The 17,235-nt window shown below is 41.7% G+C and overlaps 3 protein-coding genes across 3 annotated transcripts in view; 2 read left to right on the forward strand and 1 right to left on the reverse strand.

Moving 5' to 3' along the window:
- The window catches only part of coro1ca (coronin, actin binding protein, 1Ca), a 32,914-nt gene extending 27,108 nt beyond the window's left edge, over nucleotides 1-5,806 (forward strand). Inside the window, exons 6-11 of the mRNA XM_054610781.1 lie at nucleotides 201-320; nucleotides 724-828; nucleotides 927-1,072; nucleotides 1,302-1,359; nucleotides 1,503-1,736; nucleotides 3,013-5,806. Coding sequence (XP_054466756.1) covers nucleotides 201-320; nucleotides 724-828; nucleotides 927-1,072; nucleotides 1,302-1,359; nucleotides 1,503-1,736; nucleotides 3,013-3,132 — 783 coding nt within the window. The 3' untranslated portion in view covers nucleotides 3,133-5,806. The remainder of the gene's footprint in view (nucleotides 1-200; nucleotides 321-723; nucleotides 829-926; nucleotides 1,073-1,301; nucleotides 1,360-1,502; nucleotides 1,737-3,012) is intronic.
- Nucleotides 5,807-7,501: 1,695 nt separating this feature from the next.
- tmem119a (transmembrane protein 119a) lies at nucleotides 7,502-12,689 on the forward strand. The gene is made up of 2 exons (XM_054611494.1): nucleotides 7,502-7,615; nucleotides 10,038-12,689. The coding sequence occupies exon 2, from the start codon at nucleotides 10,053-10,055 to the stop codon at nucleotides 10,788-10,790; it is 738 nt and encodes a 245-aa protein (XP_054467469.1). The 5' UTR covers nucleotides 7,502-7,615; nucleotides 10,038-10,052; the 3' UTR covers nucleotides 10,791-12,689.
- A 2,511-nt stretch (nucleotides 12,690-15,200) lies between these two features.
- On the reverse strand, nucleotides 15,201-16,850 carry iscu (iron-sulfur cluster assembly enzyme). Its single transcript, XM_054610268.1, has 5 exons — nucleotides 16,723-16,850; nucleotides 16,432-16,545; nucleotides 16,241-16,351; nucleotides 16,071-16,149; nucleotides 15,201-15,717 (listed from the first exon to the last, which is right to left on the reverse strand). Exons 1-5 carry the CDS (start codon nucleotides 16,822-16,824, stop codon nucleotides 15,623-15,625), a joined length of 501 nt encoding a protein of 166 aa, XP_054466243.1. The 5' UTR covers nucleotides 16,825-16,850; the 3' UTR covers nucleotides 15,201-15,622.
- Between the last annotated feature and the right edge of the window lie 385 nt (nucleotides 16,851-17,235).

Below are 17,235 nucleotides of genomic sequence, written 5' to 3' on the forward strand. Positions count from 1 at the left end.
TGTATAGATGTAGGTTCATTCCTGTATAGAAAACAAGTGAAAGCAATTAAGTGTACACTGAATAAAATGTTTTGTGTTGGCACTTATCTAAAAGTAGAGCTTACACTTAAAATACTAAAGTAAAAGTGTACATAATAAAGTGTTCAGGAGATGACTTGAGCACACCGGTGTTATGCTGAAATGTAAACTACTCTTCACAGGAGAAAGAGAAGGCACACGAGGGCGCTCGACCCATGAGAGCCATCTTCCTCTCTAATGGCAACGTCCTCACCACGGGTTTCAGTCGCATGAGTGAGAGGCAGCTGGCCCTCTGGAACGTGGTAAGCTGCTTCATGTATTCTGACTGCACTTCATTAGTTCAGTGATTATTGGTTCTTCGTTTCAAACTGTTATAATATTCTATTCAATTGCCTGAACTATAAGTCTTGGAGTTTTCTTAAGACCTTGCAATCCTGCATTTCCACAACAGTCTTCAGACTTTTCAGAGAGCGAGCCTTTCAATTAAGTCCACAGTGTTAACAAAATAGTACACAAAAGTTAAAAAATAAACAGCATATTCACAATTTTATAACCAGGAAATCTGCTTCTTTATTCTCACCTTTTTAAAAGTAAATCAATAAACCATTTTTTCCTGTTTTTTGAAAGCCCTCTATTCTGCCCTACATTTCTGTATTGTTAGTCTCTGCAACAGAACAGATTTAATATTTTTCATGCTTTTCTTAGAATAATATGGAGGAGCCCATGACTGTTAATGAGATGGACAGCAGCAACGGAGTGCTCTTGCCCTTCTATGACCCAGACACCAGTGTCGTTTACCTCTGTGGGAAGGTACGTTTTTTTTTTTTTTTTTTTTTTTGTGGACACTCAATAGTTAGGTTCACATTTCGCTGATTACAGAAATAAAACACTTCTTTATTTCTTCGCAGGGTGACAGCAGCATCCGTTACTTTGAAATCACAGATGAGGCTCCATATGTTCACTTCCTCAGCACCTTTGCCACCAAGGAGCCCCAGAGGGGAATGGGCTACATGCCCAAGAGGGGCCTTGATGTCAATAAGTGTGAAATTGCGAGGTAGGGTAATAATAATCTCTTAACACCAGAATTTGTTTTGGATATAGTCAACCAGATCTAATATGGAGTTCCTAACTTCACCACTAGGAGGCAGAACATGATCATGACATAATCATTAACCCCGCTCGGGACAGTCCACAGTAAACTGCACTAGAACACTGTCTGTTGCCTTTGTTGTTTGGTATTCCATTGAATTGTGGGTAATTGTTGTGAATTTATATGTTGCCAGGTTCTATAAACTGCATGAAAGGAAGTGTGAGCCTATCGTGATGACCGTACCGAGAAAGGTGAGTCCTAGTCCTGAATGGCCACTTCTCAGTCAGTCCCAGACCTCTAATCTAGATGTTGAATCACAGGCAGACAAGTGAGGCCTTCTTTAATTATACGCTGGTTTTAGAAATTTCCTCAAAGCTTGTCCCTTTCTCTACAGTCGGACCTGTTCCAGGACGACTTGTACCCGGACACATCTGGACCCGACCCTTCCCTGGAGGCTGAGGATTGGTTTGATGGGAAGAATGGAGAACCCATCCTCATCTCCCTCAAGAACGGCTACGCCCCGGGCAAGAACCGTGAATTCAAGGTGGTCAAAAAGAACATTTTGGACGCCAAGAACACGGAGAACTCAAGCCCTGCCAACAAGTCTGCCTCTCCGACTCCATTGATTGTGAGTATTTGATCTTTCCAAGATCTCCAGAATGTCTGATAAATGTATTGCAGGATTACATTACATAGTCAATTTTCCACTCAGGAGAACTGGGCAATATGAAACAACAGATTTTCTTCTGCTATGGCTCACAATATCAGAAGAGGTAGTTCATTCTTTGACTGCATTAGGGCTGCAACAACAAAAAGAAAATTGAATTATCATAAAAATCTGCCAACTATTTTCTCAAAATATCGTTTGGTCTATAAAATGTCAGAATATAATGAGAATTAAAATTTCCCCAAAGGCCAAATTGACATCTTGATACAGTTTGTTTTGTCTGACAAACGGTCCAAAATCAAAAAAGAAAGATGTTCAGTTTACTGTCACATGAGACAAAGAAAAGCAATCCTGTTGCAAATCCTGATAATAGAGAAACTGGGACTAAGGAATGTTTGTTACTATTTCTCAAACAAATCCTTAAATGATTCATTTATGTAATTGTTACTGCTTTTTTGGGGGGGGATTGATCAACTTACTGTTTAATCTCTAGACATAATATTGGGAAGTCTAAGTGAACATTTCTGTGTTTTCAGTGTTTTTTAAGATGAATAATTGACTAAGAACACGTTTTGTCTACCCCACCAAAACATCCCTCACATGATTGGGATGATGAACAATAAAAAAGTTAAAACTAATATATATCCCAGGGTTATCATTGAATGGACAACCATCTCCGTCATTAATGCCCCTCACCACTGCATTATCGCTGCATAGCTGCCTCTCTGGGACTGACGATGTTAAGCAGACAAATTGTATATGTTCGGAGCAGGGCAGATTTGCTGGCTGTCTTCATTAGGTGGTTTGTAGATGTTGTTCAACCCACTCTCTGACCCACAAACTGAGGGGTCTGTTGCTGTTCTGGGCGCCTGCTGCTGGGCGTCCTGCCGCACCTCACCCACAACATAGCCACCCGCCTGGGACCCAGCCCATGTGTCTCTAAGCAGTTCTGCTCTGTAATCACAGCCCACTGGGCTCAAGCTGCTGGCGAAACATGTTAACCCTCAGAGTACCAGGCCCTGCCACATGGCATCTACAGTCCAAGACTGTAGGTAGCAGCTTTGAGACAGGAAGTGTCTTTTTTACTAGTGTGACGTACCTTTTTGGTTTGGTATTGGTTCAAATGTGACTGTAGTTGTGAGTCGGTTTCACAGCAGGGCGGTTGTAGCAGTGTAGAGATTAAAAAAAGACTACAAACATGTCATTAAGTCTCATTTGTGTCTTGTGTCTCCCACAGAAATCTGAAGCCAAGCTGGAGGAGATCTTGAAAGAAATCAAATCTCTCAAGGACCTGGTCAGCAGTCAGGAGAAGCGAATCATCAAACTTGAAGAGCAAATGTCCAAAATCGCCATTTAGGGACCCTTTACCCAACCCGCTACAATTCAGGACGTTCCATTGGCTGGGGGGTGGGCGGGATCAGTCACTGCCTATCTCAATGACAGTGTTTCGTCTGAGGCCTGCCTAGCAACGATCCCTAGCAACATTCCAGTTGAACTTTTTCTTAGCCAGCCCCCGACCCTCAGTTTAACACAGGTGGAATAAGGACGTGTGGCAAATTTAGTACAAAATACTCTTTTTACTTTTCGGTGACAAAGGACTCTATTCCTTTTATTGTGTGGCAGTCTTTTTATTTTATTTTGTCTACTTGTATAAAAAAAGGTCTTACATATTCCTTTGCATTTAAGAAATATGACCAAGAGAATTCCAATATCAATAGTCCGCATTTGCCATTGCATAGCCAAAATATTTTTTAAGTAGATCTCAGTGTTTCATGTTACTATGCCCCAAAATTATAATGTTGCCAAATTTGACATTTTGTTTACACCTCCTTATCAGTATTTCTTTCTCAAAATGCAAACGGGGACACCCAGTGCTGCCACTGGTTATGTAAGGACATCATCAATTATTATCTATGAAATTAAAATAATTTGAATATAATGAATGGTTATGCTAGGAAGATCTTAAACTCTGTAATGAGGCGTAAACAGGACCCATTTAGCTGCCACAGTCTCCACCCAGACATTACATAAATGATAATTCTTGCTGTCCGTGTTAAAGCTGCACAAATTAACTCCTTCTTTTTGCCTTTTCTTCTCATTCCTGTCGCTTCCCTTCATTCTGACTGTGGACAATAGTCCACGTAAACAAGCATTCCTCTCCGTCTTGCTTCATTAACAACATTCACTGTGTGCTTATTGGAGAAAGTGACAAACACATTCCACAAATCTCATTGGCAGGTTTTGGTGTCGGGGGGGAAAAGATATTTCTATCATGTTTTTCTCTCTGTTAACACTCTGCTGTAGTGACAAGTTCACACTGGTTGGATGTTATTGTGACATTTATGTCCTGCCCATGAAAAACACCGACTTTGTGGATTTCAGACCTTAGCTCTGCTTCGTTTCTGTCAGAGGTTCAGTCACCGACCTCAGTGTTTAGTCAAGTGTCGTGGGATTATTTTCTGTCACTGTTCCTTTGTATTAAATGCCATCTCAGATCTGTATCTTTTGTACAAACAAAAACAGGAATTGACATGAAATGACACATCAATCACATGACTTGACTATTTAAAACCTTCTGGTGATAAAACTGGAGATTGCTACAGAAACTGTTCATGATGGACCTTAAAGGCCTAGATTGTGTGTGAATATGTGCCTCATGTCTTTGGTCTTTTGGGTACCTGTCACTGTGGATGTTCCTGCTTTGTTTCTTGTTGGGGGAGGGCGGGGAGGGTTATGAAATGGACTCACGGTAGAATGTCCAAGACTTGCCTCTGACCTGGATGAATTGAATAGTTGGGTATTGCTTCACTGTTAATTTTAGCCTGTTTCTTGTTCCAGCTGTGCTTATATCCCTCTTAGCACTTCCACTTTTTTTTTTTTTTTTTTTTTTAATGGTTTATTTCTCAGAAGCTCCCGTTCAGTATAGTTATCACAAAATCAAGCAACTATTGAATTGTCCAGTCTGAGCTGTTTTGACCAGACAGCTGTGATGAAAGCTCCTCTTGATGTTTTAGATTTGTTTCCCAGTGAAGAGCTGACACGGGTAAAAGGTTCAGTCTGTTGTTTGCCTTCAATATTTGTTACCACTGTAAAGACCTGAAAGTGCCATAGAGATGACCATGGAAGTGTTTGTAGGAGACTGTTGTGAGAGTAGGTTTGTGTAGTAAATGGAAGAGTTGATAGGTGCCCAGATCCAAAACCACTTTGAGGTGCTATTGTAAAAAAAAAAACACTATGTTCAAAGGACCCTGTTGTGGATGACATCACCAAGTCCTGCCAATCCATCCCACTATGCACCAGGCAACATTACTGGTCGAGGTTTGTTAGTAAGCAATGTGACCCTGACATTCTGACACTTTGCACCTCGGTACGGGTATTTAAAACATCTTATAAAATGATGTCAAACCGAGAAGCCGTCAGCAGCCTTTTGAGTCATCGTGGCTTTGAGATGCAATTTGAGCAGCGAGTCGTAGAATATTAGCAACAGGAAATAACAGGAGGGCTTATAGAAATGTGTGTCTGACACAGAATATACTGCTCTCTCTGCCACTCTATGGGTTCTTTATAGCACTGTTGGCACGAGAGGGAAGTTTTGCGGAGGAGTAGTGAGTAGCGACCCAAAGGGACTCTGTAGGTTGGAGAAATGTGCAGTTGAAAGATAGATGTGTGTTTGTTATTTAGGTCTAGAAAACCGAGTGAAAGCTGTGTAAATAACATGACCATACTTTTTTTTTTTTTTTTTTTTTCATCTTTGTTATGTGGCTGTGCTGAAGAGGGAATTTGTGTGGGAGGTGTATTTTTAAATGTTTCTTTGTCTGTGTTCCCTGCACCTTGCCATAATGCATCATGAGTAAAGCAGAGCCTCTGTTAATGTCGGAGGTCGTACAAATATCAAGAAAGAAAATCAGACCAAAATGAACCAGGATGACGCCTCATGTTGGAGGTCTGCTCAGCATTTTTGTTCATTATTCTTGCTTCAAGCATCAAACATTGATTATAAGAAAAAAATAATAAAGACTTTTTAAAATGGCCTCATTCTCTCTTTTGCTTTCGGTTTTTGAAATTGTCCTCATTAAACGGATAGGTTTGAGCCTTTTCGATGCTAGCTCAAAGTCCACGGTTTGAGTACAACAAATCTGAACCTGCAGTCAAACAAAGCGGAAGACAGTCATGGAAATAAAGCCTCAGATTCTTTGAAGGTTAAGGCTGGTGTTGGACTATATTTTTTCTTGTCAACAAACTCCATGAAAAGACCAAAATCAACAAGGAATCCAAATCTTTGATAATATACTACTTTGTTAGCCTGTCAAATGTGTTATCTTGAGAACATAAATCTTGAAAAAATTGTTGTTTCCTTAAACAGCTGGGCACTGTAGTTTTGAAGAATTATAACTCCGACAAGGGTACATTTGTTCTAGACTATTTTTAGCTGCACACTTTCGGTGCTCCAGTGAGTTTACGCCAGCAGGACACTGTGTGTGTGATTGACTCTAAATAATCTACACTGTCCATGTTTATTGTAAAGGCGGGGGGAAATGTCAGCTAGTGCATCAGTGTTGATCATTTATTTGTCTTTAATATTTTTAGGACAAATGTGGCTTTGTGGCGCAGAGGAATAAGCGACATCAGGCTTTGGCTAAACAGAAAATATTTAGTTTGGTTTTGATGTTTTTCTTTGGATTTGGTGAAATATTACCAGCCAAATCATTTTAAAGGTCAGATTAACATTAGTGTTATGAAAACTAGACATATATTCTTTGTTTTAATTATTGCCATTCTTATTCATAAACTGACCCAAACTCTACTGGCAAACGCTTATTAAACAGACTGCCAGAAATAGATGTTGGAGTGTACAGCTGATTGAATATAAATAAAGTTAACCAAAGAACTGCTGTGTCTGAGCCACCAAAAATAACCAAACACTATTTCAGTACAAGTCTTTGGTCCAGCTAAACACAAAGAAATGGTATCAAGAATCCCTCACTCAAGATTGTTTGCATCCTGAACCCGGGGAATTGCTCCCCTTTCATAACTAAATCTCATGCTGATCAGGTATAATATCAATATCCTGAAATAGACAACCTGTATATTTAGAGACACATCCAGAGATAAGTGCTGCTAAAAGACCATGAAGTTTATATATTGGCTCTGTACATGTGTTTTGGGATGAGAGGGCTTGCTTTCTCTCTGCGCTGGTCTTGTGTGCCCTGCAGAGACAGGCTGTAATCAACGGGGACTTAATTAGAGAGGACTCAGTGGGACTCGCCCCGCGAAGGACAGAAATACCCATTTCCTTAAAACATGGGACTCATGTTCTCACTGCAATGCCTCTGCAGTGAGTTTCAAAGCTGAAAGCTCAGGCTCGGTTTAAGTTTAAACAGTCCAAAGTTGAATGAATCAACACACATTGTGGTACATTATAAAAGCATACAAACTGAAGACCCTTTCTAGAGACCTTTTAGTATTTCTCTTGTATGAGAAAATGTCATTATTTACAGGATACATCGCTGTTCTCTCTATCATAATTCAGAAAAAAAAAGTACAGTAAAAAGGTTCAATCCCAAATGGACACCCCGTAAATTCAGCAGGAAGAAGAATGTGTAAGGGAGGTAGAAAGAGGGAGGAGAGGTTGGAAATAGAGGGATGGACATAGTTTTGCAGTGAGCAGACTTTTTAGAGCTCAGTAAAAAAAACAGTCAGTACATCTCAGCGAGGAGGACGGATGCTGGGAAACTTTCACTCTTACTTTCTTCTTGTTACGTTGTCTCCCCTTTATTTTCCTCTCTGTCTTCTGCACTGCGTTGTGCTGTTTAGAGGAGAAATCCAGGATAACACGTTCTGTAAGTATGTGTTTATATTTGTAAAGAATTTAAAGCAAGTTAAAACCACAGAATTATTTATTTATTTCATAGCAATCTGTGTATCCAAATCTTATGATCCATTGGTTCATATTGTTTAAAGTTAAAATAAAACTAAGATGTGGTGGTTGAATTTAAATAAGTACATTTACTCAAGAACTGTAATTTTATGATACTTGTACTTTACTTGAGTATTTCCATTTCACGTTATACTTAAACTCCACTACATTTCAGGGAGGAATATTGTACTTTATAATGCACTGCAATTATTTAATATTTACAGTTACTTTATAGATTTTCAGTTTTTAAGATATGGTAAACAAGGACTTTTACATTTGATATTTTAAGTATATTTTGCTAATACTTTAGCAGTTTTACATAATTAAGATTATGTTGGGCTTTAAATTGTAATGGTATATTTTACATTGTTGCAATGCCACTTTTACTTATAAAAGATCTGAATGCTTCTTTGGACCCTCCATTAATGATGTAATGAATATGTAGCCTGTGTGTCTAATCTACTGTACTGCGGGTTACCAAATATGTAATATGTGTATGTTTACAATGTGTTAATATCTAAGAATATGCTTTAAAATGGTATTACCTCTGCCAGTGGCTCCATCTTTGCAACTTAATGCTTATTTTAATTTTATGGTTGAGACTCTAACTTTTCCAAAACTACTACGTCTGTCAGACTGAATTTGGAGTAACTGTGTAATTAAAAATGGCCAAGTCATCTAGGACATTTCTATTTGAAGTAAAGATGCAGCCGTAAAAAGATGCTGCCGTAGATTTAAGGAAAATTCAAAAGTTAGAGACATTAAGCACTCAGATGTCACAGATTTGGTTAATTGCATATGTGGTGACTGATGGCCTTCAGTTGAAGGTAATGTGGACCCTCCAGTAAAGTACGGGGAATGTAATTATGGCTATAATTATGAGGATTCAAGGGGCAGTGCTGTCCTATAGCTTTACATCCAAGGAGGAAGACCCAGCCTACCATGTGGTCCAGCAGAGTACATACTGTATGTTCGACCACACAGGGAGGGGGTTTCACACTGTGTAAATCAGAGCAGCAGGTTCACTATAGCATGATGCTGATTAGAAGCTTGTCTTTACAGCTTAGCACTTTGTAATTATACTGTCTGTTCTAAATGGTAACAGACCGAGCGCTGCACCACTGGTTTTCTTTGTTAGAGCTTGACTTCACATTGAGAAGAAGAAGGATGGAAGAAAAGTAATATTGGGTCTGGAAGTTTATTCACTCAGTTGTACTGTCAGTAAATGCTGGTTTTACTGGAAGCAGAAATATCTTCCTCAGGTCTGTGCTGCTGTGGGCTGGTGTCGCCTACTGCAGCTGCTGCCCAGTGTAAATATAGAGGCCACAGCCTCTGTGCTCCCCTGGAATATAGCTTCCTCCTGGCTTTGGTGTGGTGGATGGGTGGCCTCCCTCTCCTTTACAAATTATAAGGCCTACAGCACCAAACTCACTGTCTCCACCCCAAATAAGTAATGGCAGCTCAACGGCCTGCTAAAATAGATCTGTTCCAAGATGGGCAACGGCAGACACCCTAGAAAACCTGAGAACTTGAGGATTGAATACTAGAGTTGCATTTCAGATGGAAACAGATGTTAAACACATTGTTTTATTTTCTTAGTATGTTTCTTTTGCATGAAAGACTGCTTGACGCAATCAAGTGTTGGCAATGCGTCGCAAGAAAAATCTAAGGGGTCACAAGATGATTTAAAAGATAGGCAACACACACGTTTTTTTAATAGTTTATTCAGACTTCTCTTTAACTTTTGCTTTTACAGTTGTGGACTCACTGTGACATTTCTTTAATTTTCAAGAAATTGTTTGCCATTGAAGTTCAGTACCCTTAGATGAGAAGATTTATACCACTTTCATGTATATTCAATAAATATGAGGCGAGAGCCAGGAGGCGAGTAGCTTAGGTTAGCATAAAGAAACAGCTAGCCTGGCTCGGTCAAATTAAAATGTTCAACTACCAGCACTTTTACGGCTAGTCTCTTGTTATATTTTGAGGTTGCTAGGCAACCAGCAGACTTCAGGAAGTCACTGCAACAGGACCAAGAAACGTTGGTTGCCAAGAAATAGCAACAGCGCATAACTCTTTTTAAATCTGTTCTGTGTGTATGTGGATGAAACAAACTAGATGAAGTGTTCATTAGTGAGATGGTTGCTGCTAGTAGATGGTTTCTGTATCATTTAGACAGAGCCAGGCTAGCTGTTTCCACTTTTACAGTCTATTACTAAGCTAAGCTAACCACTTCCAGGCTCTAGCCTTTAGTGGTCTCAAGCCTCTGTGTTAGATTAGATATGGAAATACATGTATTTCCTCATTTGATCCTAAATTCAAGATAGCTGTTGTTGTTGTTGCAGGACTCAAAGGAGAAGATGAAGTCCCGTTTGTTCTTTGTCGTCACCTGTGTGACGCTGCTCTCGCTGTGTCACGCCACTCCTCTGTTCTACAACACATCCATGGACGGCAGTGGTGATGAAGCAGAGCTGGAGCTTATTTTTCCAACCTCTTTCTCCACCCGAGCACCTGTTCAGATCTCCGCTGCCACTGGAGCGCCCAGCCTCACCAACTCCATCACCACCACCATGATCCGCCTGAAGGACTTCGTCTTCACTCGAGTTGTGGACTTCCTGCAGGAGAATTTGCTCATCATCATCGTCGTGACCTCTCTTCTCATCGTCATGGTCTTCATCATCTGCTGTGCCACTGCCATGAGTCACAAGCGCAAGCTGGAGGCCTACAAACCCCCTCTTCATCCAAACAAGAAGAATGTGGCTGATAAAACAGGCGCACGCAAAAATTCAAGCGAGCCCCAGGAGAGGCCTTACGCCGTCGACCACGTCAAGAGGGTGCAGACTCAGAGCATGGCCTCCCCCAAGCACCTGCGCATGCCCTCCAAGGCTCTGGTGGGTGAGAGGGGCAGAGACGTCAGGTCGTCGCCGCGCCAGGAGGTCAGAAAGGTCAGGGAGGCAGAGGAGGTTGAAAAGCGGAGAGAGGAGCCCAAGCCCAAAGAGCAGCCTAAGTACAGGGAGGAGGTGCAGCAGAGCTCCAGCCCCAGCACCAGCTCCGGTCATACAGTCTGCACCTGCCACCTGAAAAAGGCCCACCACTAAGGCATGATCACGGCTGATGTTGGCTTAATGGGTGAAACGTTACAACCATTACATAAAAACGAGATCAGACAGGTTGGTTATACTGCACAAATATGGAAATAAATATATAAATGCATTTGAGATTCAAATCTGGTATGGTCTTTTTTCGACTTCCTCCAAGAAAATGTTTTTACGAGGCTCATGCCGTTAAAAACATCCAATGATTAAACAGTTAAATCTAAATGTTCATGAATATTTGAATTTTTGATTCAAAAATGATTTGTTAGAAGATGTGTTAATAGGAATCAAAATATTGAATTGTGTTGCTGCATAAATCCTGTCTATAAATGTTGCATGTCACAGTTTGATACCTACACAGATTAAAAAGCCAACACTTGATGTGGAAAATGTCTTTGAATGCTACATGCCAACAACCTTTGAGTTTTAAGTGGCTCAGTGGTCTGCTTGTCCTTAGTCCAGCTGTGGTCAAACAGTTGTTTGTTATCAGTGATTACCACAGTAAGGAGTCTTAACCGCATAAAAGCATATCACTGTGACATCGAAGTAGCATTACCTGAAACTGCAAAATATGTTATTTTCTTATGGATACGTTTTTTCGTGGAGAAAGATAAGAAAAATATATTTTGAAAAAATTAGAATGGGCAGCCTTTATTTTGCAATGCCCTTCCAAATTGAAATGACAAAAAAAGTATTTGTGTGTTTTTTATACCAAGATGTAATACTATATATGCCTGCCTAAAGACAGAGGGGTCTCCTCAGTATGTCCTGCTGTACGCTGTGGCATCTTCCCAGCAGCTAAAAGCTTTGGCAGAACCAGTCTGTCATTTAAAAAAAGTGAGATTCCAGTAAACTTGATTTGTTGGATAAGTAACATAACTATCTCTTTATATTTACATTCATATATACTTCATTTTGTTTGCCTCATGTTATTTTATGTCATATCATATTGTATTTTATTTTGCAAACCTTTTTCACAAAGCTTTACTCCAAAAGCACAACTTGCAACAGTGTTATTTTCTGGGAAGTTTAAGTAAAAACATACATATATATAAATCTATCTGTTATCTATCTGTCTATATATTTATTTGGTTGATAGTTCTGATGTGCCTTCAACATGAAATGTAGTGGTTTTTTGGGGTATAAAAACTTTGTGAATCAGGTTTGTTTTTTAAGAGGTAATACTTATGTTTAGGATAAATCATGTGTTTTGTTTTTAATGTAATAATTTGTAATAAGTCAAAACTTGTGTACGGAGATAGGTAGTTGGCCTGTTTTGCTGGTGTAACAGGTTTAAATTGATATATTTGTCAAATGAATCTGATATCATTTGAATAAAAATTCAGATTACACTGGAGAGGCTAATTTGTAAAAACTCCAACTCACTGTTCCATCAAGGTAACGACTCCAAGCATCTAAACCAAGTTTGACTTTTTATGAATCAAGGGCCAGACTTTTGTCATGTTTAAAACTCTTTAACCTCAGAATGATGTCTTCTTATGTTTCCATTCAGATTATTCTTATAAGTGACAGTTTATTGTTTTTTTTCAAAATACAAAATGTTCTTATGTTGAATAAATTGTTGATAATGATGTTTCTGTCATTATTGAAAATGGTGGAAACAGTTTCATAGGGAAAGACAATGCTGCCCAAAAGAAACCTAAGATCAGAAAAGGATACTTGATATGTGCACATCTACCTTAAAGCAAAGCAATAGTATATAGTATATAGTTGAGCTGCATATTTTTATGCACTTTTGGGGCTTTTTGTAAAGTCATTCTGGGGGATTAAAGAACTGGAGTGATGTGGGCTGTTCTTTTGGATTTGGTCAAGACTCTTGCAGAACTCTTGTCACAAGTCCATTGCAATAATCAATTTTGCTTGAGATCTTCTAACTTAACATTTCGAGTCACACACACACGGACACACACACACACACACACACACACACACACACACACACACACACACACACACACACACACACACACAGTAATACTAACTCCTACATTGGCGCTGGTGAGGCAGCTGGCACCATCACACCCAAACACAGGCCTGCAGAAGGTATTAGAGCCTGGAGATGACGCGAGACCCCTTTGTCCTTTGCTGGCTATGGTACAACATTGCTTAAATGTTTCAACAGCAGTACACCAAACTGTTTTTAAAAAACATTACAAATTTATTAAAATGTGTTTAAGCATTGCTTAAATGTCTGAAGCAGATCGTAATCATCAATGGGTCAGCTCTTGGAAGATCAAACATCAAAGATGACAGCACAACAGCAGAAAGCAGAGCGTAACCCGGTGCTGGATGAAACACGAGCTCTGGCAGCGCCTTGTACCAGGGTCAGATTCCCCGCTCTTTTGTCAATGAGGTGCTAAATAATTCGAGCAAATACAACCCCTTCACTTTCACTCTTCCCACCAGGTGATGGGAAGACACACGGCCTCAGGACCACCCACCAACGCACACCGTCCACCCCGTTTGCTACATTCACTGTCTGTTCGAGTTCAGGGAACCTTGGTAACATCAGATGAGGAAGTATTTGATAGACCTGTATCTTTTATTTTTTTATTTTATTTTTTTTAAACAGATTATCTCTTGCTAAAGTTCTTGCTGTGTTTATGTTGACCCTTTACACTGTCTGCCACTGACCAGCATTATGACTTCTAAATCAATTTGAATGGTGAAGAGGATCCAGAATAGGTAATACAGCACCTTAAGGCTGTCGTTAAACTTTGATGAGCATCTGCCAGGAATTCTCAACAACACCAGTGGTTATATCTTTAGCGAGAGAGTGGATCATATAAGGACCATACGGTGACAGCCTGCCCATCTCCTCAGAGGAGCAGATAACACAGGAGGAGAAATGGTAAGTGTTAAGCCTTTGTTAATGTATTTGTTGGTACTGCAGTCCCTTTGTCAGGGGTCTACATAAAGTGATTTGTTACAACTTTTAAACCATTCATAAAGGGCGCTTTAGTATGAAGTTGTACCCCTTTTCTTTTTGTTAAAGCAAGTGAGAAATGTGTCTCATGAGGTTGTCTCTTTACCATTATTCCTGGCAGTGAGTCATGCTTTGGTGCAGATGTGGTGTCCTACTGGTCCTCTGTCCTCTAGCCTGCCTCGTGATGTTTCCCTGTCCTCCTGGCTGCTGCTGTCCTCGCCCAGGATTCCTGGTTTTGTGCGAGTCCCTGGGTCTCAGGTCACTCCCTCGCTCTGTCCCTCTCAGTACTTCGGCTCTATCAGTGGCCAGGAACCAGCTCTGTGACGTGGACCACCTGCTCGGGCCCTTCTCTGACCTGCAGGAGCTGAGCCTCAGTCATAACCTGCTGGCCCGCTTCCCTCGCGGCCTCCCCTCGAGCCTGGAGTCCCTGCTGCTGCAAGAAAACCGCATCACTTATATCACCTCCGGCGCCCTGCGACAACTGGGGAATCTCACCCGCCTGGATCTGGAGGACAACCGCATCCGTGCCATTCAACCCGGGGCACTTCTGGGTCTAAACAAGCTACAGGTCCTGACTCTGAAGGGGAACAGGCTTTCAAGCCTCCCTCTGAATCTTCCTCCGTCACTGACCCATTTAGACCTCTCTGCAAACTGCATCTCTGTCCTGGACCTGCCCTCGCTGTCCGCCCTGGTCAACCTGCAGGTCCTGAAGATCAACAGCAACTGCCTGCGTTCAGTCCCAGAGAGTGCCTTTGACGGCCTGCCACGTCTTAGATCTGTTGACCTCGCCAACAACCTGTGGGTGTGTGAGTGTGACATCTTGTATCTCTACCGCTGGCTGCTGAGTGGTAGACTGAGGATGGCCACAGACCTGGTGTGCACCGAGCCGGTCCATCTTGCTCACCGCCTGCTTCTGAACCTCTCCGTCATGGCTATCTGTCCTCGTGTCCTGAAGCCTAATGAGAGGAGCCACCAACTGGACCTTAACTCTGCACTGGAGAGGAAGCTGGAGACGCTGACAGCGAAGCCCACGGGACCAAGCTACGTTCATAAGACTCGTGTGTTGCCTAATCACTACTCTCTAGAGAGCCTGACCTATGAGGAGTGTTTGTCCCTAAATAAAACACAATCAGTCAGCCCACCACTTTTAAAAAACACCACTCCTACCCCTGATGAGGAACAGAAATGCAGAGACAACTTCACAGGTCGGACCACCCAGAATAATGCAACCTCAGTGGAAGGGACACGCTCTTTGCTCGCCACAAATAGAGATGCACTCCTGCCCACTCGCAACCCACAACCCTTCACACAACAAGACTCCGCAGTGGTCATCTCTCTGCTCGTTGTGTTATGCATATTAGTAACTCTCCTAATGCTGGCAGTGCTGCTAGTACTAAAAAAAGTACTATTGCGCCAACAGAGGGTGGCTCCGCTTGACGTAGGTTGTGGTGGATGACATCGGCACAGACATTTTTTATTTTTATTTTTAAATATAGAATTTGAGTCGCAATAAACACACAGACTCATACAATATTCTGTATCATGATTTTGTGTGTGTACTTAAGCCGCCGACCGAACTGCATCTATAAACAGAATCCTCCATGTGGGACCAGTGATTTTATACAAACAAGCCAAATACTGCCTAATTGCCCAAAATAAAAGATAAACACATCCTGGTCCATAGTTTCTGATTTGTGGTCTCCTTTGTATTCTGTGTAGGAAACACCACCATCATCTGCTATTTTTAAAAAGATTGATAAAAGGGTATATCACTCCCAAAAGAGGTGGCAAAACCTGATGTAGTATTATGGTGACCAATCTTCCAAACAGCACTGAAGAGAAACATTACATGGCTGGTACTGAGACATAATAGATGTTTAATAACTCATTAACTGCTGGCATGGACATGTTCCTTCTTCTTCTTGTCCTGTTGTTTTATTCTGTAGTCTGACAGCGCTGCTTTTATGGCATCTTCTGCAAGCACTGAAAGAAAAAGAGTGCGGAGGTTTTAGAGGCACTTTGAGCATGAAATGAAGCATTTATTTTACCAAGAAACATCCAGCCAGGTAACAAATTATAGGAAAACCTGAAAGAAGTGAGTTGAGAAATGTCAAACTAAATAGTTTAACATGTTTGAAAACTGGGGAAGCATGGGACATTTTGAACTTAAACAGTGCGGAATATCTTTTGGGATAATAGTGTTCATTCCTTCAGTAGAGTTTCAGTAATGTGTATGGTCTGTAAAGGAGCATTGACGCCGCTAAAGACATTTTGTATTGTCCTTTTTGCCATCCATCATGTTTATTAGGCAGTCAGGTGTATAATTAAGAACTCACTGGAGCAATGAAGCTTGACTGGCGGAAGGCAGAGTTCTTTGGCAATGTCTGTGTTTCTGATCTTTAGAGCTTCATCAACCTACAGGACGAAAGCAGACTTCATCAATAAATATCAGGACTTGTGAATCTATTATTCTCCTCTCCTTTTCATCAGTTTTATACAAACTCACCGACTTCCCCTTCACCCACTCTGTTGCAAGAGAGCTGGAGGCGATGGCTGATCCGCAGCCAAATGTCTTAAACTTTGCATCAACAATCTTTCCATTTTCATCCACCTGGATCTGAAAACAACACACAATCAAACGTAGTTGTATGATAGGAAGACACCAGTCACGACAGCTGCATTTGACCTCCACCTTACCTGTAGTTTCATTACATCGCCACAGGCTGGTGCACCCACCAATCCAGTCCCCACATTCTTGGATCTTTTGTCTAGAGTTCCCACATTTCTTGGGTTTTCATAGTGGTCCACCACCTTGAAGAAAGTGACGAACAAAAGATGACACATCACTGCTTTGTTGTTTTGAGTGTTGAAAAGTCCAGACACAGCTGGTAACGTTATCTACCTACTGTCAGACAAGAACCTTAGATAACGATCAATATAGCATGCATTGGTTACAATTAAGAGGTAGAATAATATTTAATTCGTTACCTTTTTGTGGTATGAACAGAGGGCATTCAGCTCCGGGCTGAATAACCGTCTGGTGCATAAAAACAACGCGGACGTAGAGCTTCGTAGAGAGGCGATCGCCATGTTGAGGTACCGATGGTTCACGGAAACGCCCGAGTGAGTGAGCCCGAGTGAGCCCGAGAGAGCCCGAGAGAGCCCGAGAGAGCCCGAATGAGCCGAGAGAGCCCGAATGAGCCGAGAGAGCCCGAGTGAGCCCGAGAGAGCCCGAGTGAGCCCGAGAGAGCCCGAGAGAGCCCGAGAGAGCCCGAGTGAGCCGAGAGAGCCCGAGTGAGCCCGAGATGAGCCCGAGTGAGCCGAGAGAGCCCGAGAGAGCCCGAATGAGCCCGAGAGAGCCCGAGAGAGCCCGAGAGAGCCGAGTGAGCCCGAGAGAGCCCGAGTGAGCCCGAGAGAGCCCGAGTGAGCCGAGAGAGCCCGAGTGAGCCCGAGAGAGCCCGAGTGAGCCCGAGAGAGCCCGAGTGAGCCCGAGAGAGCCCG

This window comes from Anoplopoma fimbria, chromosome 13, assembly GCF_027596085.1.
Source record: "Anoplopoma fimbria isolate UVic2021 breed Golden Eagle Sablefish chromosome 13, Afim_UVic_2022, whole genome shotgun sequence".
In the NCBI taxonomy this organism is placed as follows: Eukaryota; Metazoa; Chordata; class Actinopteri; order Perciformes; family Anoplopomatidae; genus Anoplopoma; species Anoplopoma fimbria.

Bases quoted from the DNA above. Each gene is read 5' to 3' on its own strand.
- tmem119a (XM_054611494.1), top strand. From the start codon at position 10,053: ATGAAGTCCCGTTTGTTCTTTGTCGTCACCTGTGTGACGCTGCTCTCG.
- iscu (XM_054610268.1), bottom strand. From the start codon at position 16,824: ATGGCGATCGCCTCTCTACGAAGCTCTACGTCCGCGTTGTTTTTATGC. The intron at 16,546-16,722 runs GTAACGAATTAA...ACTTTCTTCAAG, and splicing joins TCTGTTCATACCACAAAAAG to GTGGTGGACCACTATGAAAA. The intron at 16,352-16,431 runs GTAAGGTGGAGG...TGTTGTTTTCAG, and splicing joins GCGATGTAATGAAACTACAG to ATCCAGGTGGATGAAAATGG.